The following is a 25,779-nucleotide window of genomic DNA, read 5'->3' as shown; positions in this document are numbered from 1 at the left end:
CTTTAGTTATATTTGTCCCACCTGATTGCCTGGGTTTTATTTGTTTTAAGGTGTATAAAAGAATTTCAAAAGAATAGTAACGGAACTGATATTTAAGTACTGTTTCCATTTTGTAGCAAAGAACTGAGGTTAATGAGGATAGGTGGCTAAAACAGCATATGACACTTATGTGAATATAAATGATCTATATAGGAACAGCATTAAAACAAGGATTTAATGATACCGTGTGCATCTAGTGATGAATAATAAACTGCTTTTGAGATAACTAACTCAATGCTGCAGCTGATGAGACTGTAGCCAAGTTGGGTTAGATGTTCACACTCAGATGGCAAGTGTTAGTTGAGTAGTAAATAGAGTCCAGCTTTATTTATTCTGCGTGTATATCTTTATGCCAGAAGTTGCTAAACCTCAGCATAGTTGTCACCATTGTTGATGGCTTCTATGTCCTTGAAAGGCACTGCTATACACACCTTCAGACATGTGACGTGACAGGCTGTGCCTCTCTGAAGGTCCATTGTTCTGGAAAGCCCACAACAGGTAGGGAAAAGTAGCTGATCTACAACGCCTGTGTCCTGCAGGAGGAATAGGGGACAGTAAGGGCCAGCAAGGAAGGAAGGCTGGTCACAGCTCTTCCTCGGTGGCACAGTGCTACTGGGGGCAGGCAGCAGGAGGCTGCCACTGCCTTGTGGTTTGGGGTGTACGTCAGGGGCTGCTTAGACCCCCAGGATGGACTTACCCTGGGACTGCTGTAATGGGGACTTGCCGTTTGTGCACATACCTGTGACCATGGGATTATCTGGATACTAGTGCTTCTGCAGCAGAAAAGGGAGACACGCTTACAAGTGACCATTAACCTCAGAGCAGATGGGTTTGTTTGTGGGAGACGAGTGTGCAGTCTTGGAAGTAAACCTGCGACATCTGCTTTCAGCCTGCTGTAAGGTTTAGTGCTTTTCAGGTCCAGAGCCTTATTGTGGAAAAGCCAGCTAAACAGCATCTCATACTGGTCTACTTCTCGTCTCTCCAAGAACTAAGGAGTAGTTGGCATTCTTCTCTTCTTTATTAACAGTGTAAGGACTGGAGGACTTTTGAAGTTAACTAAAGAAAAGTTGAGAGCAAGTTATTTTTGTGGCACTTGCTATTAGAGTGTTACTGAAACCTCCGAAGAAGTAGAAAAGCATTTTGACTTAGTAATATCTGGAATTACACTAACAAGGAGACATAAGGGGTGTCATCTGTCCTACTAAATCGCTCTCACTTAGCTTGCGAAATATCTGACTCCCTTAGCAGTGCAGCTGCCCAGTTGGCTTTGTGAAGTATGAGAGCGTTCCACGTTCCTCGCAAATATCCAGCATTGGACATGATCAGAGGTAAGCTACTGTGATAGGTCTATATTCCTAATACTGTAGACAAGGAAAACAATTTGTTTGGAATTTTTCAGCCCTCTACTGCCTTGAAAAATCTCACCTGTGAACATAAGTGTGCCAAGGTCATTTCTTTGTGGTTCTGTCGAGTGAAAAATGGACCTCAGCAAAAGCACTCTGGCCAGTGAAGCTCAAACTATGTTCTTGCATAAAAGTGAACAAAGTTTAAAGCTGTGTATTTGGCGGTTTCTGTAGTCTTGGAAAAGCATCCACTTATTTATTCAATTGGTCACAAAATGTATTTTCCTCTTTACTTGTTTTCTTGTCCCTATGGAGATAATTAACTAAGTGTTAGATGAAGGACTATGTTTGGAACAGCACATTGATAATTCTGACCTTTGCTCTTTAGACACCTCCTTCATCCATAAATCTTTATGTAACAACAACAACAACAAAGCGCTTTGGGATTCTGAATTTTGAAAATTTACTTCTACCAGTAAATCAGTCTTGAAAAATAATTGTTTTCTTGAGGCAATGCCTGCATTACACTACGTAGGCTGCAGCATTAATTTAACATGGAAAAAAGTCATACTGTGGAATCATGTCTTGATGTCTACAAACGCAGTTTGTCCAGTTAACTTTTTGTTTAACTGTTGAGGTAAAAGTCTTTTCATTCCACTTGAACACTCTCACTACTCAAAACAAGATTTTTGACAGACCTTTAATATCAGTTGGTGGTAATTTCTGGCCCAGTATGTCTAACTTGAGTGAACTGCTTTACTAGTAATAGAATTATTTCTTCCATTCAGTCTAACTGTACACATCATTATTTGTGCATTAGTGTTAACTGTGCTTGTATTCAGTGGTGCTATTTTAATATTTAACAAACTCATTTATTTCAAGTAACTATTTTTTATAAATACAAGGTATGGCTTCCATTGTTTAAAAGTTGGCAAAAGTGGTCTGTAGTTCTTTTGGGATCTGCCCTTAATTCTTGAAAGTTGGAGATGGAATTCAACATCTGTATGTCCCAATATGTTTGCAGACTAATTACTGTAGGAGTGAAGGATTGAAGGGGGCCATTTGTATTGAATTAAGTCTTGTGAGCTTTTATGCAACTGCTCGTTAGACACTCATTAAACCCTGCCTTAGAACAAATTAAATTTGTTTGCCTCCACTCTTGTCTCTACTGTTGAAAGATTGATTGATATACCAATACCTTGTTTAACGTCTTGTGTAAATATTTTCATGTCTTATTTATGCCCATTGATTTTAGTACCAATTCTGACCCTTAATGTAAACATTTTTTGTGCATTTATAGAGAACTCTGTTTTTTTCCAGGTGGGGCAGGGAGCCCATATGAGCCAGTCAGTTCTATTTTATTTTCCTAACTGAAGTTCTCTGTCCTCCTAATCATTATAGAAGCCTCTCTGTGCAGGCAGCACAACTTTGAGTTAAACTTCCAGGAATGAGGGTGATTGGAGCTGCACTTCGTGCTCTAGGAGGGCAGAAGCTTTGTTCTCAGGCATTTCTATGGTCTTTTTTTTTTACTGTAACTCTATCACCTGGTGTGGATTGTACCTGTCTTTTTACAGTGAGGAGGCCTAGGCATTATTTCCTTCTTCAGGGATTTCCAGGTTTTAACTCCCAGTTCAACAGCACCTGCTGTTATCCTAGCATCAAAATGCATAATTTTGCACTTTATACTGTTAAATTTTATCCCACTTAGAGTAGTTCAGTGCTCAAAGCAATCCAGCTGTGCCTTCTGTTCTTTCTCCATATTAATGATCTTTCACAACCTTGTGACAGCACTCATTTTGACACTGTTTAGTACCAAAATTTGTATTACAAATGTGTACATGCGCACACAAGCACACTTACTTTACCTTTTTTTTTTTTGTGTGTGTGTGCTAGTACTTCTCTATTGCTGCGGTGGTTTGACCTTGGCTGGACACTAGGCGCTCTCCAAGCCGCTGTCACTGCTCTCTTCAGCAGGACAGGGGTGGGGGAGAAAATAAGCTGGGAAAAAAACCCCTTGTATGTCAAGAGGAAAGGCAGTTTAATAAAGCAAAAGTGAAGGTCATGTGTGGAAGCAAAGGAAAACTAAAGATTTTATTCTCTACTTCCCATCAGCAGATGATGTTTGGCCACTTCCCAGGAAGCAGGGCTTTAGTTCACATGGTGGCTGCTCTGGAAGATAAACGTCGTAAATAACAAATGCCTCCCTTCTGCCACCACCTTTCTCTTAGCTTTTATTGCTGAACAGACATCATATGGTATGGAATATCCCTTTGGTCAGTTTGGATGAGCTGTTCTGGCTGCGTCCCCCAAGATCTTGCTGATTCCCAGCCTGCTGGTGAGGAGGGAATGCTGGAGAGCCAGCCTGGATGCGGTGGAGCATGGCTCAGCAGTAGCCAAATCGCTGGTGTGTTACCAGCACCTTTCCAGCTATGAGTACAAAGCACAGCGCTGCGAGGGCTGCTGTGGGAAAATTAACTCCATCTCAGCCAGACCCAATACAGTTGCATATTACCTGCCATCTACTTTTGGAAGTTTCTTAGATATCTTGTATTTCTTTTAATTCTAGTCTTTTCCCCCTTAAATATGGTTATGGCATGCTAAATCCATGTGGATTATAATTAACTCATTAATCGGTTACATACAAGTTTGACATGATATTCTTTGATAAATGCACTTTGCATTTTTTCACCCTTTTCTATGTGACGTAAGGTATATTTTTCTTGGATGTTTGTCCTGAAGCTTTTCATACTTGCAACATTAGACTATTAAGGCAGTTAATTTTCAGCATTTCTTATAAATAAATATTACTTTTCTTTTTCCTACTCTAGCCTAGTCCCTCTTACCTGTTCCTTTTATCCTCAGTTTGTCAGATTACTAAAATAGAGCTGCTTCATCACTGACTTTCAGTGTTTCCTGGCCAGAACTGGCTCCTCAGTAGTGAGACTGGTACCTAGTCCATCATGTTCCTTTTACTTCTGTAATGTCCAGTTTCATTCCCTGCACTATTTTTTCTGTTCTCTTGCTCAAGATTCTTCCATTAGTGCACACATACTTCAGTTGTTCCTAACTAACCATTCAGTTTCTTAGCTGAGTTAATTCCTGCACTACCTGCATCATCTCTCTGTCAGCATTACTGTTCTTCTTCCCTGTTCCCCATCCTCCTGTGTTCTATTAACTTTTGAGTTTCACTGTGAGACTTCCCAGCCACCACCTACTCATTTTATCCTGTACTTCAGAAGAGGCATGAAGCTTTGAAACATTTTGCTTTCAGTAGATGTTAGTTTTATCAAGTCCTGTATTGTGATTTAACGTAATTGACAGAGTACCAGTTTCACACATGCTACACTTGATAACTATTCATGGCAAAGGTTACTTCCCAGACAATATGGAATTTTTGGTGTTTGTGCCAGAAAGCTTATTAGTACTTTTAAATCCATTAAAGGTGGTTGAGGTCATACTTCTTCCCACATCCAGGAATTAAAAAATGATCAAGTGCTTTGTCAGCATCATGTAGTGCTTGCAAGTCAGACACTGGTGCCCACACAGACATCTGGCTGTGCATAGGTGTAGAGTTTGGAACAGAGTATGATTGTGAGGGAGCAGGAAGAGAAGACAGCAGGACCAGACGCTTACACTGAAGTCCTTTCTGCCAGCAGTTGCCATTTTCTGCCTGTGAATCTCTGGATTTGCCTTAGAAGAACAAAATGACAGTTGAAACGATGATGTGTCTGGCATCTATCTCTTGATTTCATAGGACCTGTCTGCCACATTGCAACACAAAAGGGCTTGAAACAGCAGAGGGACTTTAAAAGGCTGGTAGGGGTGGGATTAGACTAAATTTAGTCTGTTGTGCTGAGATCTCCCTCTGTGAGTAAGCAGCAGGGAAGATGGTGAGGATTTAGGCCTTGGGAAAAGAAATTAAATTGCTGATTACCACCAGTCACTTTCCCAGATTCCTTTCCACATCTACTAGAACAGTTGTGTTTATCATCCAGCTGTCCAGGGAGATTTCTGTGTAGAAATTTGCTGGAACTCTTGAACCCTGGATCCATGGATATTGTCCAACATCTCATCTGTAATACTTACTCTTTAATACCAATGTAAATTTTGTAAATTACTTGCTAAGGTCAGGATTTCACTTATATTTATGTATGTGTTGGACTTTCTTTTGGTGCTACTCTGAGGGTGGGAAAGAATTTGATTGTTTATCTAAGATGGTGCTGAATGGATCTCAGACTGATCCAGTGCTGCATCTGGATTCACTTTCACAAGGGACAATCTGCAACAAAGCTCTTGAAAAAAAAATTTTGAAAAAAAATGAAAATCAGAAGTCTTGAAAGCCCTCTCATTTTACTGTTTCATATGACGGAAGGTCTGGCAACTGCATGTTTTCTCAATTGAAGCAAGTTACCAGATTTTGAATTTGCTACAATGTATCAGAACTGCTATAGGTAATAATGCAGTCATTATCAAAGGTATGCTGCAAGGCATGGTGGACTGACATTTTCAAATCACCATGTAAATCTGCCTGACACAGCTTTAAAAGAAGTAAAACAAGACTGAAGGCTCCAGTGTTTAGTCTAAAAACACACATGGCTGTGGTTGCTGTTTTAGTCTATGTGGGCTAACTGTGGAAGCCTTTTGTCAGCTCTCAGGCCTACTGAGTGGTGTCAGCTTGATTTGTGTGTTAATTTGCTGACTTTTCAGTTTGATGCTTTCCATTAAAATTCACATAAAGAGCCTGTGTGTTTTTGCTTTATTTAGCAGTTTTCCCTAATCTAAATGCTCTTCCAAAAACTGCCCTTGGTGTCCCTAAGAGAAAGTGCTTTCAGCATTTATTCACTGTTGGAATGATTTATTCGCCATTTATATGATACTGAAAGGGTGGAGGCAGGTGGAGAGCCTTGTAAAGTGATGATATAACCAAATGCAGAGAAGAAACACAGTAGCAGACTTACAAGATCTTTCCCTTCTGGAAAAATACTGAATAAAACGATCAGTGGTGTAAGCTATGCCTAGCATCAGCCTAGAGCCTTCCTGACACCAAAGCTTGTTGTGTTTAAGTTAAAGGACCTTTCTCACTCCATCTCACATATCCCTGCTCTGTAGGTCTGCTTTGCCTGAGGAAGATGATTCATTACTGGCAGACGCTGCCAGGAACCAGGAAACAGCCCCGGTCTGGATTTCAGTCCAGACTTGCAATTAGGATTGTGTTTTGACACTGTATTTCCTTGCATGTTGATGGCATGTGTGATGGCCTGTGATGATTTGCTTGGGGCAGAGTAGGTAGTATGGACCTTCTTCCCTGGAACAGATCACTTCCAAAATATAAAGTGATTAAGCAGTTTAGCTGGCACTTCAATGTTGGGTGCAATAACTGCTAATTCTGTAGTGTTTGTTTGGCCTGAATGACTCCCCTCATGCTTTTTTAAGGAGAGATCTACAGGCTAATGTATGGGCACCAGGTTGTTTATTTTCAAATAACGGGTGAAATCATGCTACACTTAATGCATCTCAGACATAGAAGAGTCATGCCTTGGAAGTGTCCCTTCCAAGAAATGCTCCAGAATACAGTTCTTTGAATCACTAACGTTATCTCTGGTTTTTGAGCCAACACTGATCAAAAATGTACCCTCAGGAAGCTGCTGGAGCGTGTGAGTCTGGTGTAAGGTAGAAGGCTCACAAATTCCCATTGGACTTTTGATAAAAACAGAAAGATTATTTAGAAGTAGTTGTCAAGTATTATTTCCCTAGCTTAAATAACTGTCCCTCTATGTCTGAAAAGAAAAAAACCCCAGGTATTACCCTTTATGTCAGCATCTGTTGTGTGTTGTTGAATGCCTGTCATACCACATACCTTATGCCACAATTCAGGGACGGAGTCTTTGTCCTGACCTTTTGCTGCAGCTTGAAGCTCCCAGGGATTGCAGTGAAGCTAGGATCAGGCCCATAGTGGAGAAAGCCTCTGAAGTTTTCTCTAACCCGTTCACTGCCACCACTGAATGCTGTGTCCTGTTTTCCTTTCCACAGGCAGAGTCACCCCAGAGCAGCTCAGCTCATACATTCAGCTTTTCAGAAATAATCTCAAAGCTTTGGAGAACCATTGTGGTCTTGTACAGCTTGTGCTGGCCACGATCCAGACTTTGAAACACCCACAGACTTCCAAATGGGACAACTTCCTTGCCTTTGAGAGATTACTTCTGCAGGTACATATTATGTCAATTTATTTTACCTAAGGAAAAATGTTTTATTTAATTTTTTTGAATTCCCATTGAATTCTGTAGCTTGTATTTTTTATGAAGTGTGTTGGACGTATTGCTGAAAAGCTGTTCCTTATTGCCAAACTGGTAAAAGAAATGGGAACCTGCACAGTTAATCTTCTATAGTTTTGTCTAAAAATAATTTTATAAACAAAAAGGTAGGCATTAAAGGTGAAGTACATAAATAATCTGATTTGGGTGACAGTTTTACATATCAAAATCCAAGATGATAAAACTTTTAGCAACAGACAGATTATTATGGTTGTTGCTGTTTTTATTATTATTATTACCACCAGTCTGAAGATGCTTCTTGAGGTAATGTGCGAATGTGCGGAATCAAATGTAGGGAGGACTTTGTTACCATGTGAGGGTAAAACTTGTGTAATTTACTGAGCAGATAAAAGCATAGTAGGAAATTCCATGCCCTAAGAGTGTGAGGTTTCTTTGCTCACAGCTGTCATCTACCCGTAGCTCTTCCCACCACCATGTTTTTTACAGCATCCTGTTGGTGACCACAGTATTATTTAAATACACTTGGATTTCTCGTAGGAAATTAAGAGTTAGTCATATATTGAACTCTATTCTACTAACCTTTGGAGATGTACCAAATGAGGAGTTTTTTCGGAGAACCAAATAGAGTTAATTTCTGCTGAAATTCAGGGAAAGTTCAAAACTTTCCTCCCTGTGCTGTCTCTTCTGCCATTGTGTTGGTTTTAGAGGAACCATCTTTTGAAGTCCTAGCAAGAGGCAAGTCTTCATAAGCTAACTTATAGTGAAGTTAGAGTCAGCCTTAAGTGTATAGTGTGGACCTCAACTAAAACTAGATACCTCAGTAAAACTTAGCTATCTTTGTCTAGATGTTGAAAACAAACTAACAGCCCGACTTTCCCCATGATCTCTGGCAGCAGGGTATAACCCTTGGTCCTTTGAGAAGGCTCAGCCCATACTTCATAGCTCTCTAGTCAATGAATTTCTGTAACATTTTGGGGGGCAAATAATGCAAAACTTAAATATTAGCAAACTCTTGTGTATGTTAATAAAAAACAACAACTGTTCTGTCTTGGTAAGACTGAAATATTTTTAAGTAACATTGGCAGCCTTCTTTCTCTGTTAAGAAACAAACACATCTCAAGTAAAAGAACTCATCGCAGCCATTCTTTTGTTTGTCTAGATTGTAGAGCATGGGAGTGACAGCCTGTAGTCCCCTTCTCTGTCCTGCAGTGACTCATGTCACATAGCTTTTCTCAGAAGCTGGTTATGTTCCATCTTAAAACCAGTTCAGCTTTAGATTCAAAATAAAGCTGCAAGCTCAGCACTGTTTTCACAACAGACAGCTGCCTATATAAGAGCCACGCCATAAATCATCAGGGAGTGGAAAAACAGATAAGAAACAACCAAACTATGTATTTCATAAAAAACAAATGTATAACAAGCACTCTTATAGTCTTAGGTGGTTTTGGATTATACCCGCTGCCTTCCACCCATCATATTAAGGTAAAATGTGTTAGCCAAAGCAAACTTTCTAGGCTAACATTTGTAACTGTTTCTTACACACATACTCATTTTCAGTAGTTCAAACAACAATTATGTTGAATTACGCAATCTGTACAGCATGTATCCTTTCAGTGGCTCTATTTTGAAGGCAGAGTCTGACATGCGTTATCTGCTTCTGAGTACGTGGCCTGTGTCTGATCTGTTGACGGGGTTATAGGAAAAGCAGAATACTGAGAGACCCAGAAGACATCAGAGATATTTTTATTTTAAAAAATCAGCTAGGACATTACATTGTGAATGGTTGGTACATAGCACTCTGCTAATTTGATGCCATGGTGGTTTGTTTCAGCAGTACTACTGAGAAATTCTTTAGCATAATTGTTATGTTTCAGATATTTTAAAATAATAAATCTTAAAAAATCCTCAATAAAAAGTAATTGTTTTGACATGAAGGTAATATTGTTACTGTCCTGTATTGGAACCACACAGAAGACAACTGTTTGTGAAAGATCTACTGGGAGTAATATTATTACACTCAGACAGTGTAGGAATTTGAGATTTTTTTCACTGATGGATGCATGTCAGACTCCAGCTGATGCCAAAGGAGATAACCTAATATAAACAGCTGGTGTTAAAATTCTCAGATTTCCCAAAAAAATAAATCTGCACAGTTTTGGAATTTCTCTCATTACTGGATCTTTCTGATGGGTGTCGTGATTCTCTCCTCAGTCTAATTTGCGTTTTTCAGAAAAACCACACTGTTGACCTGAAGCCTTTAGTCTAACTCATACATTGAATAATGTCTTCCATTTTTCTTCTTCTCTTGTTCCTTGATTCACTCCTTTCAGTTGATGTTGCAGGTACTTAGTTCTAAAAATGGCCTGCTAGAGGTAGAAAGTAGCCCACTTCCATTATTTTATCATAATTGAAGATCTTTAACTACATTTTTCAGACCTGTATTGTCTCAGTAAGTGTTTTTAAGTCTCCAGCAAGGAAGTTTGGTTTTGACTAGAAGTCCAATGAATGTCAGTGCAGCTGCATACTTACTACAGTGTTGTCCTCGCCTTAACTGGGATGGGTGAATGGTCTGAAACTGGATTTTTTTGAGAACATGGCCTTGACTGCAAAGGAAAGGGGATCATGTGCTGAGTTAAGAGTAATGCATCAGAATGATTCATCTTGTCAATCACAAGTTTTCTGTGTTCTGTTGCTCTACCTATGCACATGATGGAGCTTTTACTACCCAGAAATTTTAAACGCTTTGTGAATTGAAACAGTATATCCAGTTTACCAAGGAGATATCCCACCCCATCGTATTTTCCTTCTCTTGAGGTCCTCTTTCTATTTTTCTAACTCTGACTATCCATAAAACTGATAGGTGGGAAGGGGAACACAAACTAAATGCTGTACCATGCTGCCTGCAACTCCCTAGTATTCCTCATGTGACTGCCTTGTTTTCCTTCAAGTGAGGATTTAAAATTTAGGGATGTAACAGAAAACAAGAAAGAGTGTCACTCCATACTTTTCAGCTCTGTTTAGCTCTATATCCTATTCTCAAATTTATGACTTTCATGGAGGTTTATTAAGCAGTAGAGGCCCGTGAAATACAAAAGCACAAGAAGAGGAGCTTTCTCCAGAGTTTAAACAAGATGTGACACTGTGAAAGAAAAAATATTTTTGTTGGTTTTAACATATATATGCACAGAGCAGGGACTTTAGCCTCCAGATTCAGTTTAACAGTACCCAGCAGCATTACACAGTGCAAACGGGGGCATTGTGCCCCAAGGGAAAGTGAAGTTGCTCTGTGAAAGGTGCTGCTCTGAAATTCTCCAGGTTGGATGCTACCTTTTAGAATTGGCTGCATCCTTCTGGCATAATCTTGCTCTCAAGATTTATGAGTAAAGTGCTTCTCATACTGGGTAGCAGTCTATTTTATGAATAGCCACATCCATTTAAATCCCAAGGTTGAGATATATTCAGTGCAAGCAAGTTTTATCAGACTGAGTTTCTACAATAGCATATGGAGTGTTTGAAATGTCATGTCCCTGTCCCCCCAAGAAAACAGACATTCTCCAAGCAATTTAAAATTCTGCAGCTGTACTTTGGAGTCAGACAGAAGAAGAGGGGGAGGATTTAAGTTGATTCCAAGTTTTTTGTAGGATGCCATAAGCAAAGACATTGCCATGTTAAAAAGTTTGCTCTCATTGTCATTTCCATGTGGCAGCAATGGCAGCAAACGCTGGCAACAGTTGTACCAGTTGGCACTGCATGGTACCTAAAGGTTCATTTCATCTTTTCCTCTGCTGATTGTCTGCTGCACATTTTTTAAATGCAAACCTTTCTGCTAAGCTAAGTGGATTTAAAACACCGGATCCTGTGTGTACTGTATTTGGTTCCCGTAGTAGAAAGTTCCCAGTGTAGATGCCTTTCCATAACATAACAATGACTAGTAATAACTCAAACTAAGAAAAATTTTTTCCACGATATTATTGGTATTTCTTGCTTTATTTCTTACAAACAGCTCATGCTTTATGAAGTATTTTTTTGCATCAGGACTTTGAAAGCAAACAGCTATTTTGACCTCCCCCAAAAATGGGAGGTGTGTGTTTCTTCTTTAGGATGAGCACATTCTCTTCTTTTTTGAGATGTGTGGGCTAAACTTAATTTTAAAACTGAAAACGTACCAGCACTGTTGTCTTAAAATATTTGCATTGCCCAAAGTAAGGAAATCTGAAAGACTATGGAATTCGTTGTCGCTGTACTATTGGGTAGAGGATTGTTGCTTCTTGGTGCTTTTTTGTGGCACAGTTTTTGTACCTGCTGACCAGCATTTCACAGTTTACTGGGAAATGTGGCAGCTTCAGCTTTGACTTAGAAGCCATGATGCTACCACTGGATCTCAGTACTGTCAGAGTTTTGGTTTGTGATGCTGATTGATGTCACATAAACTCAAGAGTAATCAGAATTAAAGGTTATACTAAAAAAAACCCACAATAAACCCACAAGACCAACCAAAACAAAAAGTCCCCAACACATACACAATTTCATTCTATAGATGAGTGGCTGTAATTAGCTTTATGATCATAGTCAGTTAAAAATCTTTTCAGCTTTCACCTATTTGAATTGTCTTGCTTTTCAGACTTAAAGCCCCCTTGGGACCAAGTCCCCTCTGAGCTTTGACTCCCTTCATGGCCTCCAATGTCTGAGAGATGAAGGTCTTGCTGATTGGGCCAGTGCTCCCACACATAGTATCTCCCAGCTATGGCATCAGAAATGTCATCAGTGAAATAGCATGTTTCTAGCAGATAGTGAGGACAGCTATATCCCATTGCTCTTGAATCTGAGCTCGTGATCAGCCCTACCTATGTCAATAGTGTGTTACTTCTATACTTCTGGTCTCTGCCAAGAACATACAGGTGAGCACTGTGCATCACCTTGACTGCTTAGAAAAACAAATGCAGTGTCAAAGTCATTACCTACTAAAGTAAATTTACTTGTTTTCAAAGGATGACTTGGTAATTTGAAAAATTTTACAGGTTCTTTTCCATTCTTCTTTTTTTAAAGCTTTGCTATCCTAGGAAGGAGAACACTGTAATATTTTAGCAAAAGTATCTGGAGTTTTTAGTGGCTCCTGGTAATAATAGGAGTAGGTCAAGTACTCTGGTGGCGTATGCACACATACTTATATGGAGAGCTTCTGATAGTATAGTATTTTCATGTTTAGATTTCCAAATACTAGTTAGTTGTATTTTATTTTATTTCTATTTTCTCATTTTGGTGCTGTAAAATTTGACAGAAGACAGATTTTATTTTTTTTGTCCTTGGTGTATTGAGAGAAAATATAGACCTGTTTTTAAAAGAAACAGGGACTTCATGCCAGATGGTCATTTCAATGTTTTTATTTTTCTGTTGGCAGAAAGTGGTTATGAGGTTAATAAAATGACATCATTCTTTCTTCTATGAATATTAGAGCGTAAACTCACCAAAAAAAAAAGTGGAAAAACTGCAGTACAGCTGAGTATTTTATATTGTAATTAATGTTTCAGTAGCAAGATCTAATCACTAGGGTGTTAGTAACCATTCCATCCTGTGCCGTGATTCTCTACAATTTTCATAAATGCAGGGTATGTCTGACCCATTACTTAATCAAAGATGACATTATTATTTATTTACACTTTTGGCCATTGCATAATATGGTAGGCGTTGTCCAAATATGCATGCCTGCACAGGGCCCCATGCCAATAAATTTGGAAACTTTAAAGACACCAGCTTGCAGACTTTCCCAGCCTAGCACTCACTAGTTTTCAGACTTCTCAACTTTTCTACAGGGTACAGTAGTTACGAGGTGACATTATTGACTCAAAACTGGTATAAACCAAAAGCTTAAGCGTGGGCTTCAGGGCTGCTAAAGCAAGTGGTTTGAACAAAGCAGTGCAAAAATAGGAGAAGCTTTTGGAGTAATTCCTCTTGCTCTGCAAGAGTAATTCATGGTTCAGCTGTAGTGAGACCTTTTTTTCTACATAGATTAAGATCAGTGGCATTTCTTATTATTATTTATATCGCTTTAGTCTGCATGTAACATAATTATGTAGCTCAGCTCAATGCAATAAATTGTCTTTTTGGTGGCCTACAGTGTTGATCAATAAATCTTTTTAGAAGAAATACTGCAACAGTATTTGGAAAGAAGAGCCATGATGTTAGCTGCCTGTAATTAGATATGTTATATTAAAAAATTTTCTTTAAATTAGGTCACTTTTAAACATAAATTTACATATGGAATGAATTGTCTTGGTGGGAGTCTTGCATGATACCATATTGATTGCAAAGGTCATCCTCTGGAATTTGGTACCTTTTAGACAAGATTGCAGTTTGGACACTGATACGCATGCTGTCTTACACAGCTAGAGAATCAAATGTAATTTGTTGATGACTTCTGAAGAGAAAATAGTCCTGCAGCAATCACTTGCTTAAGCTTCCAGATTATTTACAGTAAGTTCTTATTTAACCATCTGTTTGTAAGACATGCTTCATTTAAACTGGGAGTAATTTCCAGAACATGCAAACCCAGTTGGATTCTGCCTTTATATATGTGATATTTTTAAATTTGCAAGTATTTATTCTACATAAAATTTGTGTTAAATTTCATGACCTTCCTTAAAAACTGGTGTATACAAGCCGTGAAATAGTGTTGCTTCTTGAAACTTGCCTCACATGGTCTCAATTAATTTCTTTTGCTTGCTCAATGCCTCTTACATTCATGATATTTTGTTTTTAACAAGAATTCAGTTGTGTTTATGTGTTTTCTGTAAGTTTCTATAAAACAGAGCCCTAAACTGCTGGGAACACCTCAGTGCTACAGCAATACAGGTAAAACAGTGGACTTCATTTGTGAAAGTGATCAGCTGTTTTGAGTGTCGTTGGTTTTGTGCACCACCTGTGATACTCCACAGAGGAGAGGCTTGTTGGTTACAATTCATATACCATGTTCTCAGGAGGCTCAGTTATGGACCCTTTCCGGGTTTGGCATGCCAGAATTAAGATATTCCAACTCGTTTTTCTCAGAAAGAAAGAGCTCTGTGTGTGTGTGTGGTTTTTTATATATATATATTTATATATTCTTCTACTCTATATATGTACGTATATAATTTTTCCAGTGAAACTAATTCTGTGAGTAGAATGCTTTTGTTAGACTACTTTGAAAGCAAAATAAAATAGAGGTAGGGATTGTTTTAACATTAAATAAATCGTTTGAGAGTGAACAGAAGCTATTCTAGTGGCAATTTATTTATCTGTTGAAAGAAAAGTGGTAAGTTTTTCTATCTGTGGCTGACAAGGAGTTAAAACATCTTAAGTGTGCTTACCATATCACACAGGAGTTGAGTATCTTTCTGTATTCTTTTCAAAAAAATGTGTCTGCATTTTGGTCTTAAAAATTTCAAAGTATTGCCATTGTGGCTCTCATTTATAAAGCAAAGACTCTCCTTCCTCATCTTCTGAAAGAGCTAATATTTTCTATCCAGATAAGGGTCATGGAGAGCCTCTAAAATGAACACTTAATAAAGAAATGGCTTTCTTAAGTGAACAGATGTCCACATCAATAAAACTTAAAAAGCCTTGTGGGAAGAAGAGGCTAAAAATATTAAGTCAATGGGAACTGTTAAATTAATGTTCTATGTACAAAACCAAAATACTTGCTGTAAAATAAAATAATCCAAATGTAGAAATGATTGTAATGGGAGCTAGCACTTGCCGGGGGCGGGGAGCAACAATCCACTACCACTCCCTCTACATATGCACACATTATTTTGTTAGAAGTTTAGACAAGTAATAGCTTTTTCTTGCCAGTTTTCTTTTGAGATGCATGTTGAGATTACATGGTGGTTGGTATCTGGTTAGCCAATGTTGCAGAAGGGCAGCACGGTTCTCAGTTTCATAGGAACACTTGTCACCAGTGATAGCCAAAGTCCTTCACCAGTCTGGGGGAATTCCTGTGTGGAGCTACGGCTTCTTTCTCCTCTGTGACTTTCCTTCTTAATGTGTAATATTAACTCCTTACTTACTGTAAAAGATAACATTAACGAGGCCAAATGGCAGATGCCCTCACTCCCTGTCAGTGTATGTGGAGGAGAGGCACAATAATAACAATAGTGAATGAGTCGTCATTTACACAGATAATTGTGTTGCAAGAGGCATAGTTTCTCTTGTGTGTACTCCCAGTAAGTCCTTGCTTTGCTGTATGCGTTGCTCCACTGACAGAGGACTGCATACTACCTGTTTTACAGTAGTGGCAGGATCTGCTTTTCATTCTCTACTTAAGGAGATTGTTGTCACCTTGAGCAAGAAATTTGTCTTACTTCTTTCTGTTATTACTTGCACAGGACAGGCTGAGTCATTCATGAAACAATTAAAAAAAAATGCTCTTCCAAAAACATAAGAAATGTCCCCAATGGACTGGGCAAATCTCTTGGCTTATTAATCTGCAGAAAAATGGCGTGCGCTGTTTTGCATCTAACGAAGTGGAGGATTCAAGTACTCTTGGCCAGCAGCATCTTTAATATGTTTTGGGAGGCAGGGACCTGTAAGCGGTGTGGCTTCAGTGGTCACAAGTAGGCAGCGCAAGAGTGCAGACTCTTTCGGTCCATCGTTTTGCCTCTTAGCAACAGAAATCCTATTAGCAATGTCCATTCATCAGCCTTCAATAAACAAGTTAATTGGCAAGATTTTGCCCAGTACTGAATCAAGCATGTTATTTTGGTGTTTAGTTTCTGCTAATAAGGTCATTAACTTGGTGTTAATTGTGTGTTACTGGACAGGCAAAGTGGTATATGAATGGTAGGTGGGGAAGTAGGCAGCTCCATCTGTGCTCTAGTGTTTTATTTTCTATCCATTTTGTTCATTATGATACCCATGGCTTTTTGGTAAAAAGACTTGTTTGGTGTATTTTTTTGGATGCTTTCTGTCAAGATGATTCATTCAGTTTGTCATAGTCTAGGTTAGAAAAAGTTGTTTTTCTTAAGATAATACATAGGATTTTTTAGCTAATAATCCTAACTGGATCTTGCCGCTACTATAGGTTTGGAGCAGGACCTCATTTACCTTTGGGTTTTGTCTGCTTTCACTAATTATATTATAGTCTTTAAGGAAATAAGCATTGCCTTATTTTTGCAACCCGTGTGTTGTCCCTAGGTAGGATTCCAGGTACTGTTGTAATAATAATGAAATTGACACCATACAGCACAGCATCTAGTGAGAGCTGTACTCATAGGAACTGCTTATCATTGTGGCTGTTAGTTCAAAGGCAGTAAATCACCTATCAAATCTCTTATCTGCAAACCAGTTTGATAGTGCCAGCGCTGTATATCTGGGTTTGAGTGTGATTATACTAGTCTGACAGTTTAGTTTTCCTCATTTTTTTGGAAGATATACTTGATTATTTCCTGCAGACTGGCAAGGAGAAAGTGGAGAAACAACACAACTGAAAATTAATGAACACTTTTCTGTGGGTGGTATCCAAAATTAACAGTGGGGCTGCCACATTGCATTCCCTCTTGTCTCCCCACCTTAATGAGTTGCATATTTCCCTTTCCACTGGCCCACACACTTCCTTGGATCACAGACATTTCTGGGCACAGGGTGCATGCACAGACATACAGGTGCACACTGAACTGCTTTTTCCCACAGTCTGGGTTGTCTGGCATTAGTCAGCCCCAGCCTAGAAAGCAGATAGTCCCATTGGCAAGGTACCGATCCCTAGCTGTAAGCCTAGCCTCTCCATTCGTCTTGTGTCCCACAGAATATGCTAAGGGATTTTTGCCCTGGCAAAAAGATAAACTCTGGTGAGTCTTGATGTGCTTGTGCAAACGTGCCTTCATGGCTGCTACCTTCAAATCACAGCTCTTACCTCTGTTTGCATCATCTGTTCTTGGTCATGAAGCTCTTTGAATGAACAACTGTCCTCAGACTTTGGGGCTAATTTTCCCCAAAAGCATTGTTTTCAGTAGGAAAGTAAGTATATTCTTAATTTGGTTTTGCTGACTTGATGGAAAACAACATGGTGTTATGTTTTCTGAGTTGTCAGACCAGTCAAGGTCAGCGTGGTCTAGGACTTTCTACTTTTCCTTACTAAAGATTTTATCTTTTACCCGGTGAAATTGAAATGGCAGTGAGCTAAGAACTTGCAAAACTCTGTATTGTTGTTGGCCATGTTTTCAGTGAAAATCCCCACCCCTGAAGGAAGCTATGCAAAAAGATGGTACTGCACAGTTGATTGCAGCTTAGTCCCCAGCTATGGAAACATGGTAGATTTTTGTGCATTATAAATTATGATATTGTTTGCAGATGCATAGACTTGCTTGATATCATTTGCTTGCTTCCAGTGAAGAAGGCAGACTCAGTTGTCCTTGTCTAGGTTAGAAAAGCAGATCTCATTTGAAGGCAACATGCTGACTCAGCCAGCAAAATCTTAGTGCAATTTTACCTTTGCATTAGGTCATGAAAAATCCTTTTCAAAATCAAATCTGGCTTGTCAGAGGCTTGTCTGTGTAGCACTTAACTGCCTTGCGTCCTCTTTGACATGACCAGTTACCTCTACGTAAACAATTAAAGCTGTAAGCCTAACTCTTCCCTCTTGGAGAGGTGTAAAATACTAGGATTTAATTAAAACAGTTACTACTACCTCTGCTATCCCACAGGTATGTGTAACAGACAAATGACTGCTTCCCACATGTTCCTGAGTTTTCTTGGGAAGTGGAGAGAGATTTCTTCTAGTGGTTGTCTTCCTTTAGATTTTCTCCAGTTCATGTCTCTTCAGTAAAATTATCTTTTATTGCCATTAAGTTTCTCTAGGGACTTTCTTGATATAAGAAGATACCTCTTTGGAAGCCAACCTGTTTCACCCCATGGCACCACATTTGTATACAAGAGTGTATACGTCAGCATACCATAGACCTGGCAAAAGTGGATTTAAGTGGGAAGCTGCCTGCTGGCTGTGGTGTTCCCAGCTCGGCACGGAGCAGTGTGAGGGCTGATACAAGACACACTGGTGCAACAAGACTGCTTCCTTCTCATTTGCCCCCACCTTCCCACAAAAACAAAAAGAAAATAACTTGCTCCATACCTAGAAATGACCTGCAATTCCCTAAGTCTGAGGCTTCTGAAGCCTTGTTTTCTCTGTGTTTATTCTTTCACGTATTCTGTAAGAATGCTTTATTAATTAAAAATGCAGTAAGTACAGGAGAAAAAAATGGAATTTCTCTCTGGCCGTCCCCCCCCTGCACCACCCTGTCCCAGGGTGTTTGTGTGCCTTTAAAACAAATTGCATATGGTTCTGTGAATGTTCCTGTAATTCAAAATAGTCGTGTTGCCTGCAGAAGTGAAGGGCACCATGCACACATAAAACTTGTACAGTATTTTCTAATGAAATACGACAGCCCGTTTGTGCAGCTGTGTCTAATAAGGCACGAATACAGTTAACTGCTATTTACCTCCTCACACTCTGTTTGTTTGAAGTACAGAAATGCTGTACGTTCACATTAGGCAATTCAGTACAGAAATGTAACTTGGACTATTGATGGGAAGTATTTCATAATTTTGTAGCAGGTTAAAACATATGGTTGTAGTTACAATAAATAAATGGCTTAGTCCATAAACGACTGCCATTCAGCACAACTGTCGGGTTGATGTAGGTTTATCCTTCAGGAGAGTAAAATGTAGGTAACAGATAAGTAATAAATGGTAGTCTGGGTCGCTGCCTGGGGAAGGGAAAAGTTTCAAATTCTTTTTAACGAGGACACTTGTAAGAGAAGAGGAAAAGGTAATGTGTCAGAGATGAGAAACTCTCCAAATACGACTTAATTCTATCCACCAGTTCCTCTTCTAGTATTTCTTCCCTGCTCATCCCCAAGTCTATGGGAAGTGAAATAACTGCTAAGCCATAGGCAGCAAAAGATTCCAACACAGTCCATAGTTTCATCTGACTTATCCTCGCATAGTAGTGCTGGTTTCCTGAATGGAGCAGAATAGTTCTTCTCTGATAAAAATAAGGAACATTTTCTTTAAGTTTTTTAAAATGTCTCTGGTTTTCTCTGAATTTCTTAACCCAGTATTCTTCTGCAACACAGAGAACATCTCTGCAACAAAGATAACAGAGTTAAATTTGGGAAGATGTAGGCACTCTATTAAGTGAGGTTATCAAATGCTGTAGCTATTAAATGTATCTGCTCAGAGTGTTTTTCACTTGTCAATAGTATCAGAGTGTGCTTAAAATAAAGGTTCCCCAGAAGAGACTAGGATGGGTCTTCAACTGCCTTTTCATTAACAGGTATTTTGAAAATGGCTGTGTTGTCCCTGGTGACCAGGCTCTCACTGGCTTGATTTGTTTTTGTTCTGTTTGGTTTTGAAAAGACATTTTTTAAAAGCATTCATCCTTATAGCTCTTTTAACAGATACAGTTTAGAGAAAGCTCTCATGTTCTTACACATCTCTACTTGCAGGGGGAAAAAATACTAAAAAGCTAAAATTCTTGATATCATGTACCACTACCTAAAGTTTGTTATCAGTAATGGGCAGTAGCCTTAGCTGGGCATAAGTCTTCTGACTGTGACTTTCTGATACATAGGAATACATTCCAAAATACATGTTCTTGTACCAAAAGCCAAGTGAAAAGATCTCTTAACCTTCTCTCAGTTGTCTTAATTGAATTATCCTGCTTCCCCTCTGTGTAGGTTTTTCCCTAGACTGTAGATGGATTTTCTGTCCAGGTTTTTATTTGTGGAATTACTCAAAAAGTACTTGGAGATACACAACACTCGAGTGCACTGTATTCCACAGTAGTTCTGGAAAGCTTTAGAACAACTCAGGTCACCTTCTGTGTCCTCTTATCTACTGTTTCTCCAAGCTTGTCTTGGTGAGATGTTAGCTGTTGCCAGGATTATTGGAAAATTGATGCTGCTTCTCCTGTGTCCCCTGGAAAGAAAGGGCTGCTTGAGAATCTTCCTACTGTAGGATGGAGATGGTTCACTACATTTTTTCATCACATTTACAGAGATGGCAGCAGATACATAAAGATGTAAGCTGCTGCTACTTCAAGGGAGTGTCAATCACTGACATAGGCAAAGTTTTGCATTGTCTACATACTGTTTTAGTTGTTTGCTGCAGAGAAGAGGTTGAATGTACTGAAGACACATGTGCCAGCATTTAATTAGTAAGGGTCTGACTGCATGCATTGGCAACAAAGGTGTAGATTGGGAAGCCACCAACCATGAGTTTCAGGGGACAGGATAGCTGAGAAGTCTGTTAGCAGGGCACAAAACTTCAGTGTTTTGCTTTGAATTCTGATTTCACCCAGTTTTTACAGCCATGCAGAATGGAATTTTTACTGTAGGAATTCAACCTGTGTAAGGCTATCTGTCTGAACTCTGAGAGCCAGCATCTGCAAATGGCTTGCTTGCCTCTATGCAATTGTTTCCTAGCTTATCAATGTGTGCGTTTGTGTTTGATCCCTAGCCTGAGCGTGACATCTATTAGAAGTGATCACTACTAGGAGATGAATGATTTCTTTAGTAGCTGATAGGTGGCCTTAGAGAAGTGAGGATAAGCATGGAGTAGCGTGCCGTTTCTCATCGTGCTTCCCTTCTGTAAGTCAAAAGAGGATACACAGTTCCAAGGCATTACTAAAGCACTTCTCCTGGGCACTAGTTATCTTGTCCTTTTCCTGCATGTGCTGTTCATAGGAGTTTTATTTTCATAAAATATGTGAAGGCAGAGAATACTCTTAAATGTTTTCAGTAAGTAGTGGCACGGGAACTGAATGTCTTATGTAAGAGTACAAAAGCTAGATGCTGTCTCACAGAGGGAGCAACATATTTCATGCAGATGGGCTCTCAAACGATGCAAACAGCAATTCATGGATGACCAGGTGACCTGTTTTTCTGTGCTGAAGAATTAAAAATAATTTACATATTTTTGTTTTTAAAACATTTGCATGTCATCTTGGTGTGATTACTGGCACATGTTGTATTGATTCAACTTTATTGTCGCATTATTCTCTCACATTCAAGGGCCACATGTGCTCCACATCTGGTGAACATTCAAAGGCCTTTTGAAAAACATCACCACGTTTTTGTTCTTGGAAATGCTTATGACAAATACCACGCTTTTGCATCTGCTTCTGCTGTTGGTTGCAAACAGGATGCAGTAGGCTATGCCTACTGTCCAGTTACAAAACTACCAAAGGTTTACAATACATTTCCTGTTAACCAAAGTGATTAACTGCTTAATTGTTGGTCCTTGTTCCATGCACTACAATGACCATGCATCCTTGTTCTGGTGAAATCACAGTGGACTATACTGAATATGTATCTCTTTATGGCCACTGTCATTAGACTAGGAAATGTGGGAAGAAAGGACAGCAGGAAGAAAACCATTGTGGTTTTAGGAATGAATAGGACCCCTCTTTTTTACAGTTATTTATGCTAAAATATAATCTTGCTTTTGAGGAGAGCATGCCTTTAAAACTGCTAGCATAGTATTCGGTGTAGAAAGTCACCAATAAACTACTACTAAAAACATTCTGGGAAAAGTTGGATGTTTTCCTACAGATCTATCATTAATGTTCTTGTTTGGTACATGGCTCAATGCATTTTATAGTGTGACTGCATGACTGTTTACCACTCTTCATGACGATGACGTTGCATTTATTGTGAACCTCTCATGGTGTGAAGTATACTCATTCTGAACACCATCTGTTTAGAATATACGGTTCCCCGTACCAAATCAGTTGCATGCAAAGGAGATTGCAGTGTGCTTTTCACACATTATTTATTATGTAGGGCAATGTTAAAAATCATGATTAGCATCTTCTTACATTTCACCCTTAGGTGCCTATAATATAAAATCTCATTTGGAGATACCTAAAGCCAAATTCAAACCTGAAACATGTTTAGTTGGGCTTGGAATGAAGGAGAAAATATTCTCCTGACTCAATAATGAACTTCATTTCTCTTTTGGGACTTGACTTCTGACACAAAAAGAAGGCCAAAATAAAAACCAGAGTGAGTGAGGGCCCTGACTTAAACCTGCTTTTAATTAAGCCTTGTAAAGAAGCTTTTCTGCTAAAACTCTCAGGTTGAAGAGTTCATGCAAAAAACCTTCCCTGTGGCTTATGAACAGCCAAAGTGGGGACATTCAAGCACACATTTTTGAATAGTTTAAACCAGAAAAAAATGCAAGTGAGAAAATCTGTATTGTTTGTTTAATGCAGGTTTTAGCAGGCCACTCCTTTTCTAGTTATCTCCCCTCTTCTACTATTCTGTGTGTTTCAGTTTAAAACTTAATGCCACTACAAGATGTTTTGATATTAACAAACATGAAAACCAAATTGCTTTGGTTTCCTTTTTTCCTAATTGCACATAAATTTGACCCAGTTCAGCTGAACACAGTTGCAGTGCATTAGAAATGTAATACACATTTCAAATCAGAATCGTTGCGCCAAGGCAAAGGTCAAGGTAATTTTCTTGTTTGTTTGTTTTTAAAGGGATTAAATAAATGTAGTTTTACCACAAGGAAAATGATGGTGCCCATTGCTCAAGTATGGCTTTTAAGTCTGTGTTTAAATGGGAGTAGACAATCCTGTCTGGAGCAGTGGCAGGGATCACTTCAGAAGTAAATGTTGCATGCTTTCTGTGCAAAGCGATGCTCATTGTGGAAGACTTCTGCTAGATCACTTACACTATCAACCCCAGACAAGAGCTTACACCACATTAAAATAAAACTGTGGCTTCAGTGACAGGCTGTAAACAGAAAGGGGTGGGATACAGTTAATGGCAGCAGGATAGTGCTAAAGAAAAATAAATAACTCCCTTTTATTTGCAGCTGGCAAAGGCCCAGATCCTGAAACATCATCAATCATCCTTGATGACTAGATGAGATCATAAACTGAATGAGAAAAAATAAACTTAAATTTAGCTTAAATTGTGATTGGCACAGTAAAAATTAACTTTCGCCCAAAAAAATGTTTTCTTCTTCCAAAATATTTCTAATTGCCGCCCTCCAAAATATTTCTAATTGCCGCCCTTCCCTATGTTTCCCCACCCACTGCAGATCTTCCAAGTGCTCTTCACTGTTGGTAGATGTCACCCCTTAGCCTTCCATGTCTGTTTCAGCATGTGCTTTTTAGATTTTTGTTGGGAAGCAAACTGCTTTTGCATTTCTTCCAACAAAACATTTTAAGTGTAGTCTTCATATAAAACCTCAACATCATGTTATTTGTAACCTCATAATTCACTAGTCTACCAGCTGAATAATGTAGCAGGCATGGAAGAATGAGAAGCAAAGGATGTTATACAGACCAGGAGAGCCATTCTGACAAAAATCTGTTGGGGAAAAACTTCCTGAGAAAAACACTTGAAGTTTCTTTTTCAGTTCTTCACACATCTACAGCTTATTGTGAACAAAATACACACTCTAGGGAACAGTTATGTACTCTCAGGAAAATTGACATGATATTTTAATTTTTACAGCTGTTTATATTTTGCACTGTGATTTTTTACAAAGTTTCTGTATAATATCCCTTGAGAGAAAAGTTTGTTCTTCACGAGCTGATAGCTTTAAATATAAAAGTTAAGTTCTGGAAAATTGGAGACCTGGTAGAAATAATATTGAAATTCCACCAACAACTTTAAATCCTGAGGTTGTGAAGTTAATTTTGGAGCTGGTAAACTACATCTTTATTTAAAAGATAAAGCAGCGTGTCATCAATATTGCAGTCAGGCAATGATCATTACTGATTATTTGCGGAACACCAGATACATGGTTGGAAGAATCAGTTTGACACTTTTTTTTGTAAGTAACAAGCAATGAAATTTCGTCGTTTTGGATCATTGCTTTAAAGGCAGTGTTGTGTCCTAGCTGTTCATGGCACATACGGAGCAAGTTGAGAATATTAGTCTGGTTCTTAGGGGTCTAACTGATGCCAAATTGGCAGAGACTGAGTAGGAAGGGAGCTTGGGCTGCCCCCTAACCTCTTGAGCTTTTGCATACTTACTTTATCAGTTGTGTAGATAAGGGCTTTCGCTTCACCATGCTGTCAGTCTGGTCCTTGCTTTAAGATGAAAACATTGAATTTAATTATGTAGCTGTGGGCCTGGGTTCAGCCATCCCCTCTGATATCAGATGTGTAAAGTGAACCTTTGCTGGAAATTAGTGTGTATTACCGATGAGTGGTGGGAACAAACTACATGAGTGATCTTTTCGATAGATACTGAGAGAGGTTTATTTTTTTCTTCTTAATTAAAAAAAAATAAGAGTCATAAATGCTGACTTATAATTGCTCTGGCTATGTCACATTGAAGTGGTGGACCGGTCATGCTGTTTTTTTATTTATGAAAGCTATTCTAGACTGAGTTAAATTTCTGTCAGCATATGACAATGCCACATTATTTTATGTGGAGAGAACTTTGTAAGTTGAGAACTTGTGATTTTGGAGGAATGTCTTTCGAAGGCTTGCTGCTGGTTGCAGCTTACAGTACTGGAGGGTTGCAGCCAAAATAGTATTTTAACTTTATTTTTTTCCAGTTACACACATCACTTTTTCTGGCTGTGTTGGTAGGAGGCTCGGTGTGCAGTTTATCCTTTTAGACGTGATCATATCCACGTAATCATTCTTGCCAGAAAGTGGGAACTGAAGCATAGAGGATTTTGGGACACCCAATGTAGATTCTGTGTGTGTGTGGTTTGACAGTACTCTCTGAGACCCTTCCCCACGGCCAGTGCAGGAGTGTTTGGATGTGAGAACTGTGGGCTTTGTGGCAGTGCCCTGCTGTTGTCAGGAGAGGGAAACATGCTGCCAATGCACTCGGGCCATATGGCTTATATAGGGTCATGGTGTCCCTTGAAAGCGTCAATAGTAAATGTTAAGTGTTACATGTCGTTCTGGGGTATTTTGTTTCAATTTCAATTTACTAAAGTTGCGACACACATTTCTCAAGTGATTGGACACTGAAATTTAATAACCTTGTCTTCTAAGTTCCTGATGCTTTTAGGTGAGATTGGTGGCCAGGGAAATGTGTGATGTAATTTAGGGATGGGAACCAGTGGAGTGGTCCTTTAGGACCAGTTCTCAGTTATTTTGCAGTTAGCTCAGTATT

The 25,779-nt window shown here is 39.0% G+C and overlaps 1 protein-coding gene across 1 annotated transcript in view; it reads left to right on the top strand.

Annotated features, from left to right (window-relative positions):
• The window catches only part of SCFD2 (sec1 family domain containing 2), a 198,509-nt gene that overhangs the window by 45,248 nt on the left and 127,482 nt on the right, over positions 1–25,779 (top strand). The window contains exon 4 of the mRNA XM_040595615.1: positions 7,413–7,588. Coding sequence (XP_040451549.1) covers positions 7,413–7,588 — 176 coding nt within the window. The remainder of the gene's footprint in view (positions 1–7,412; positions 7,589–25,779) is intronic.

This window comes from Falco naumanni, chromosome 1 (genome assembly GCF_017639655.2).
Source record: "Falco naumanni isolate bFalNau1 chromosome 1, bFalNau1.pat, whole genome shotgun sequence".
In the NCBI taxonomy this organism is placed as follows: domain Eukaryota; kingdom Metazoa; phylum Chordata; class Aves; order Falconiformes; family Falconidae; genus Falco; species Falco naumanni.
Note: the sequence above shows the minus strand (reverse complement) of the source record. Positions and strands in the feature narration are given on the sequence as shown.